Here is a 7,466-nt window from a genome sequence, read left to right as displayed (position 1 = left end):
CAGCCTGCCGACGGCGTGCGGACTGTGGCCGCTGCGACTTCTGCTGCGACAAGCCCAAATTCGGGGGCAGCAACCAGAAGCGCCAGAAGTGTCGTTGGCGCCAATGCCTGCAGTTTGCCATGGTGGGTGGGGCAGGAAGGGTCAGGTGGATGGGATAGGTTGAGCCAGGTGCCCCAGTACCTAGAATGGTGGGCAGGCCTGGTAGGTGGGTTGGTGGGGCAGTAGCTTAGTCCTGGAATCTACAGACATAGTACTGGAGAAAACGAGTCTAGGCAGCACTGGCATTGCCAGCGGGAAACTAGCAGGCACAATGGTAAAGGGCTCATATATAAGCAGATCCTGTGCTGCGACGTACAGGAGATTAGCAGTTACATTGAGAACTGGGTGGGTGTGGTTGGCCATGGCAGCAGGTAGCCGTACTCGCGGCTGCTGCCCAGTGTCTGGTCAGGGTCTGAGGACGGGGTAGCATCACCTCCAGCTTATCCTCGTCGAAAGAGGCCTGGCTCTGCTCGACAGCCCCATCTGGGACCCACCACGAAGCCCCTCTTGGCTACGCACAGAACTCGACCAGGCCATGCCCAGGCTCCAATGAAGCAGGAAGCAGGTGGTGGTTTTGTGCTGCCCCCGCCTGGCACCGACCTTGTGTTTTTACGGGAGGGGGCAAGTAGTCCTGTGCAGGTGCCAGGCCCTGCCACATCTTCCACAGAAACCCTGTGTCAGGTAATGGTCCAGCGTTGTCCTACCTTTCCCAGTCCCACCCAGTTTCCTGCCAGGAAGCTGAGAGTGAGTCTGCTATAATCCTCCCTCATGCAGGAAGCCCAGTGCTCTGGCCTGACCTGGGTTGTGGCCTTACCCCAGGTGAAGCAAGAGAAGGCTGATGCCCAGGAAGAGTGGACATCAGGCACAGCTGTCCTGACTTCTCCTGTATTACTGCCTGGCTGCCCTAACAAGGTGGGAGAAGTAGTTGTCCTATTGATGCCATGAGGGGGTGGTCTGTAAGACTGACAGGAAGTCATGATGGTGATTCTTCGAGTTGAGAAGTTAGGTGTGTTAATTTCAGGCTGTCTGCAGAATTACGCTGCCTAATAGACTCCACCTTCCACAGGCAACTAGCTTTCCGTGTTTGCTCAGCTAACATATAAGTGGAGATCAGTAAAGAATGGGAATAGAAAGGCTTATAGGAAGAGAGATGGCATTTCTGTTGGACTGTGATGGAAGTGTGATTTGTTGGTACAGTGACAGATTTGCTGACAGTGACTTTACTCAAGCCACCTTGCCCTTCTAACTACCACCTGTTTCCCACCTCTCCCAGGCAGGAGACCTAGGCCTGCGGCCTGTGAAGCAAGAGCCACCTGACCCTGAGGAGGACAAAGATGAGGAGAACAAGAATGACTCTGCCTCTGAATTGGCCCCAGAGGAGGAGGCAGGAGGGGCTGGCACACCTGTGGTCAGTGCTGGAGAGTGCCCCACCCTATCCTGGTCCTACCTTATTCCCACCAGCCATGTTGATCCATTACGTTCATTCTTCCCTAGATCACGGAGATTTTCAGCCTTGGTGGAACCCGCTTCCGGGATACAGCAGTCTGGTTGCCAAGGTGTGCCCCACACAGTGAGGGGTGGGGATGGGGTGGGTGTTGATGAGAGGTGGGCCCTGAGTTTTTTTTTTTTTTGGAGAGGTTTTCGCTATAGGGCGCGTGCGCTCGCCAGACAGACAGAGACATAGAGACAGAAAGCAAGAAATCACCCCCCAAGGGGGATGGTCACGCCGCAGTCCCTTCTCCATTCTCCTCTCGGGAGCTTGGGCACGCACGCACACGCGCCCGGCGTGAGTTATAAGCCACCGGCTCCATGAACCATGGTCGACTACGTGGGAGTCCAGCGACATAGCCATTATGCTAACTGCTGGTTCCCTGGGCCCTGAGTTTTGAAAGTACAGCCAGCAGTTGGGCATGGTGCAGTGGGTGGTAAAAATCCCTTTACACCCGTTGTGCTGATCACAAAAAGTGATGAGGGTGTGTGTGCAGGACCAGAGAGATTTCGGATCATTTGAAACAATTTGTCCCTGTGGATCAAATTTCTCAGTTGTGGTGGGTCAAATTCAAATTTTATTTTATAAGTGACTGTATCTTTGAGAAAATTTTTATTTTGCCTCTTCCATTGGGTAGACGTTTATTTTAGGATACACTACAGGCTCTTATGTCAGCACTTCAAACCTACCAGCTTTTGACTTCTTGAAGGAGCATAATTTGTTACCTGTGGCTCCTGAATATTCCTCCTGTCCCCAGCTCTTATGGTGGATGGTGCAATGCCAGTGCAAAGACAGCTGTTTATGGAAATGTTCTCTGAAGTTGCTAATCCTGGGTTTCCTTTTAAAAAGAGTCTTTTTTCACAGATTCCAACATTTCCCTGAAAATGTGGCTTCGTCTTCTATTCTTATGGTCTATGGAAGTCACAGAATAGCAGCTTCTGCCATTACAGTACTGGAATTTTGGCCCTTTATTGTGATTGATGTCTACAGTTTCTGTCATGAAATGTGCAACCATTACTTTGAACTGCATCCAATACAGCTTGGTGGGGTCCCTGACATTACTTACAAGTCAGAGAGGTCTGTTTTAAGTCACAAAATCAAGTATTGTGGCCATGTTCCAGAAAAGGAAATAGAGGAGTTTTGGGTATTTTAGGTAATATCCATCAACCAGCTATTAGTTATTTGGAAATTGTTGGAGAATATTCTGCCCAAACTTTGCCACTGGTTTTGCAAACATAGTTCAGCTTGGTTCTGTTCACTGTGATTCATGGACTGCATATGATAACATCCCTTCATTGGTTTCCAACACATTGAGATGAACCATAATGAATCTCATTTTGTTTTCATTTGAACTCTTGGCATTCATAGCGAAACAAAACACAGAGTCGGAGTTAATTGCAATATGTTAGACTCATACGTGGCTGAGTTTATATGAAACAATTTATTTGGAAATGATGCTTTTGATTCCCTTTTTTTTTTTTTGGAGAGGTTTTTGCTATAGGGCGTGTGCACTCACCAGACAGACAGAGACAGACAGATAGAAAGTGAGAAATCACTCCCCAGGGGGGATGGCCACACTGCAGTCCCTTCTCCATTCTCCTCTCGGGATCTTGGGCATGCACGCACACGCGCCCGGCGTGAGTTTAAGCCACCGGGTCCGGGACTCCAACCGTGGTCGACTGCGTGGGGGTCCAGCGACATAGCCATTACGCTAACTGCTGGTCCCTCAGTTCCCTTTTACTACACATAGCAGGACTATTTCTTGTTAACTAATAAGACATTTACTGCAGATAAAAGAAATTTACTGCATATATCAGAGCAATTTCTTGTTAACTAATAGATATTTGACTTGTGGTTTTAGTGTAAGACATCCAGGAATAAATTCTTGAACACTGAAGGGCAAATTGTTCAATTGATCCGAAAGTCCTGTAGGGGTCAAACAATATATAAATTATTATTCAGAGAATCATTTTGGGTCTTAGAAGCCTTTGGAGTCTCTAAGAGACAAGTGGATGGGCTGCCCCTGATGATGAGCTGTGTCATAGAAGTGGGTGTTGAGCTGGCCTGGGTGGTAGGGTGGGCAGGAACTGGCTTTGAGCTGGGTCCACCTGCAGCTGTGTGATCTCCGACTCATCCTACACATCCTGGAGCAAGCTCTGTGGAGGGGCTTAGGCTGTGCTTCTGAGTTTTAAGGTAATTAACCATTTCAGCGGCTGTGCAGAACTGTCCCTGTATACTAGGCAGTAGGACAAAGGGTAGGTCTGTGTAAGAATTGGCAGTGGGGAGGAGGACAGAGGAATACTACCTCCTGCAGAAAATTTACAGGCCTTGCACAGAGCCCCAGACACGGGCAACATGAACTATTGGCCTAAGCACTTGGGGTTCTTTATTCCTGGAAACCAATTCCACTAGGCCAGAATCCCTTTCAGCTGCACTCTGGCAATGACCAAGGTCCTGATTGAGCCCCAGCTGGGTGTATAGTAGTATGGGAGATAGCAGTGACTACACTGAGTGCTGTAAGACTTTCCCTTCAGAAAACACAGGATCCTTGCCTTCAGGGAGCTTAGACTCTAACTGTGGAATTGACTTCCCTAGGCATGAAATCATTCCGTGTTAAGAGAAGGTGCTTCCCTGTTTATAGGATAGCTTTTAAAAGAGAAAGGGGGTAAAGGATAATTAAGGGAAATGAATGGAAGATGCAGAATAGTAGGAAATGGTTTTATGAAACTCCATTTTGCTCATAGCAAATCTTATTCGATGTGCAGACTTGCTTCCTCTTTTCTAGTTCCAAGGACCTTAGAAATCCTTGAACTATAAAGTGGTAGGCTGGAGACTTCTGTGGATGCTAACATTCAAGGTATAAATCAGTTTTATAGATAACACTGCTCTTAAAAGGCTGGCCCATAGATGGGTTGCCAGAACTTAGGACTCAACTCAAGGAAAATCCTACCACCAAGCTGGATTAGCAGCCCAACTTCGTACTTGAAGCTTATAGGGGGAAAAAGGGGAAGAAAGTTGGTAGATCTGCTCCTCCCCAGGAGCCTGAATGTGATAAGAAGTTGGATATTAAGAGTGTGGGAGCTGGAGTGGGGAAAAGAAATATAATTAAAGCCACCACAAAATAACCTAAACAAGCCGTCTTCATAAATAATTTTAAATGGCTTCTGGATGGCATCCGACAGTCTCAACATTTCCTCAGGGAGAACTGTGGAAAATGTAATGTGTATATATGAGGAAAGGAACTACTATTTAATGAGTTCCTCCTGTGGATTCTAGTTAATCCTCAAAATAGCCTTTTTAATAAGACAATGGTTAAAAGAAGAAGATAATGGTTTTGCCCATTTTTGTAGATGGGAAAACTGAGACTCAATTTGTGCACTGTCAGACAGCTAGTGTTGGTAGAGCTTAGAAGTAAACTTGGGCTGAAAAGGTCTTTATATGCCCCTACATTGTAACAATCCTATATGCAGTAATGTGAACATTATAATAACAGTTTTTAGTGACATTGAAACACACAGTGGGTTACTAGAAATACTGTAATTTCTATACTCCTGTCTCTAGCATGATTTAGGGATGCCAAGGCTGTTTGTGGAAATGCATAAGATTTATCGAACCCTACAGGGTATCCCTTTCCAATGGCTGCTGTCCATTTTACTTGTTACCTGGACTCCCTCTCCCCAATGCAGTCTTTGGAACAAAAGCTGCCAGTCTGGCTCTAGTTTCTGATAACAAGCATCTCCTGCCCTCTGATGACATTTGTGCTAGGTTCCTGCTTTCAGCCTGCATGTGTACTAGGAGGCTGAATTCCTGCTTCAGGTTCAAGGCCAGTCTTGGCTCAGCCTTACTTTACTCTCTCCAATTCTTCATTCATAAAGTGCCAAAAAACATTAGAGCTATAGTTTGTTACTTAGCCAGCTTTATAGTTCTGGGATGGAGTGACTCCTTGAATTTTGGACCCTGTGTGCTTCCCTTGCTTTACAGTAGTCCCAGCTCTGCAGCTTTAGGTAACAGACCTGGATTAGCTATTTCTCAGTTCTAATTTACATGATAACCTGCTACCCTCTTCTGCCCCTTCCCGTGCTCCCCTGCCCCAACACCCTATATAGTTCAGCTCTTGTTAAAACTGATAGTACTTTGGTCCCTCTGGGAGCCAACCACCTAGCCCTAGTATTTTGGTAAATATGACAGTCAAGTTTATTTGATTGGCATTGAGTCAGGAGTTGAGTCTGATTGCCATGTGTATTAGGGTACAATCAAAAGAGTAGAATCACTAAGATGAAGATTATATGTATTTTAAGAGATTTGGCCATATGAAGTTGTAGAAGCTGGTTGAACTGTCTTTGTAAGGCTGTTGTCTTTGCATCTAATGCTGGAGCTTGAAGTCTGCAGGGCAGGCAGTCGGAAAAGGAAGATGGATGCAAAGTGTGGGAGACCAAGGACGCGTCGGAGCCCGCGAGCACGAGCTGGAGCTCACGAGGATGGCCTGGAACCCGTGTCAGCCTCTCACCATCTCCAGCTTCGATGATGTGGGTGTCCTGCAGAAGAAGCTGGTGCCCTTCTTCACAGAGTTAAATGTGCACCTGGCCCAGGAACTAGAGAAGCTGACAGCAGATCCTGGGGGAGGTGGAGCAGCTGCAGGCCTGGCTGCAGGCCTGACTGCTGCCCCACATCAACGAGGTGAGCCAGCAGATAAATGACAACATGCGTGAACTGCAGCAGCACCTGGTGCCCCTGCACCAACCTTCCAAGTGTAAAAACAGTATGTTCCTGCTTCACTTCTGCCCTTCCGTTACCAGGCAGAATGTCTCTTCTGACCCATCCTAACCAGAAGCATACAGAAAGGGAGTTCTGAGAAACATAATCTAGCCAAGGTGACACATTACAAAGCCGCCCTTTCATGAATTGGCTCCCAAGGGTCTCACTACTCACCAGAGGATAACTTGGTAAAACTACATTGCTGAGAATGCAAAGCTGAAGACCATGGATTTCATGGTGATCCAAGCAAGTAACAGAAATTCTGTCGAGCCCACCCAGAGAAAATTTGCTGTTCTTGGCTATTTTTGTGTCATTGAAGTATTGAAAACCTGGCCCATGGTAGGCACTGTACTTAATACTGGGATACAGAAATTAAAAAGATTATGGTCCATGCAGTTTTTATTAAATGCATCAATATGTATTACAAATGGTGAATGGATTTCCAACTTTATCGTGGAATTTAATGCAAAATATAGAATTCAGAAACTTTTGGGAGGACAAACCTAGCATGAACTTTGGACACAGTAAGAATTGGAAATAATTTAAATAGTTTCTATCTCTAAGCTGTTCTATTTTAAAATTATTTTTAAATGATTTTCATTGTCCCTCTTACTGATTTATATGCTTGATATTTCTTTTGGGAGTGTCCTGATGATGGTAACGATGTTTGACTTCTTCTGAGAAACCGGGATAGTGGGTGGCAAGATCAAGCTCAGTCTTGGCCAGAGACCTTGGGCGAATCGTTTCTCTTGAGTCTCCGTTGGGATTTGGCTCAAGGCTGAGGCTCTCGGTGCTCGCTGCCCTGCTCTGCCCCTCCAAACTGCGGAAGGGCCCGCCAGGGGGCGCCGGGGCGAGAGAGACTGTGGTTCTCGACCGCGGTCTTCGCCACTAGGGCCTGGGAGACACTGCAGCTCACCCCTGACTGGGCCGCCCGGGGGCGTGGCCGGCGCCCGGCCCAAACGTCAGCCCCTAGTCGTCAGTCCCTAGTCGTGCTCGAGCCTGCGGGAGGCCGACTCCCTCTCTTCAAGTGACAAAACGGGCAAAAACCAAACGGGTTAAATTATGGGGCTCCTCAAAGGCAAGCGCGGCCTGAGCTCAGGACCGACGCTTGGACGTGTGAGGGCAGCTGGGTGTCGCCAAGGGTCTGCCGCTCCCGCCGACTCCGAGGAATCATTCCGACGAG

At 47.5% G+C, this 7,466-nt stretch overlaps 1 protein-coding gene across 14 annotated transcripts in view; it reads left to right on the top strand.

Moving 5' to 3' along the window:
- MBD1 (methyl-CpG binding domain protein 1) overlaps window positions 1-6,711 on the top strand; it is a 17,040-nt gene extending 10,329 nt beyond the window's left edge. For 9 of the 14 annotated variants that reach the window (XM_027770280.1, XM_027770279.1, XM_027770276.1 and 6 more), the window contains 6 exons: window positions 18-122; window positions 421-720; window positions 814-951; window positions 1,313-1,447; window positions 1,534-1,595; window positions 2,393-2,842. In XM_027770280.1, the coding sequence (XP_027626081.1) occupies window positions 18-122; window positions 421-720; window positions 814-951; window positions 1,313-1,447; window positions 1,534-1,595; window positions 2,393-2,681 (1,029 nt within the window). In that variant the 3' untranslated portion in view covers window positions 2,682-2,842. Of the gene's footprint in view, window positions 1-17; window positions 123-420; window positions 721-813; window positions 952-1,312; window positions 1,448-1,533; window positions 1,596-2,392; window positions 2,843-5,910 lie in introns of those variants that run through there. The other 5 variants (XM_027770285.1, XM_027770284.1, XM_027770283.1 and 2 more) reach the window with 3 other exon arrangements.
- Window positions 6,712-7,466: the final 755 nt, after the last annotated feature.

This window comes from Tupaia chinensis, unplaced genomic scaffold (genome assembly GCF_000334495.1).
Source record: "Tupaia chinensis unplaced genomic scaffold, TupChi_1.0 Scaffold000119_2, whole genome shotgun sequence".
Lineage (NCBI taxonomy): Eukaryota > Metazoa > Chordata > Mammalia > Scandentia > Tupaiidae > Tupaia > Tupaia belangeri.
Note: the sequence above shows the minus strand (reverse complement) of the source record. Positions and strands in the feature narration are given on the sequence as shown.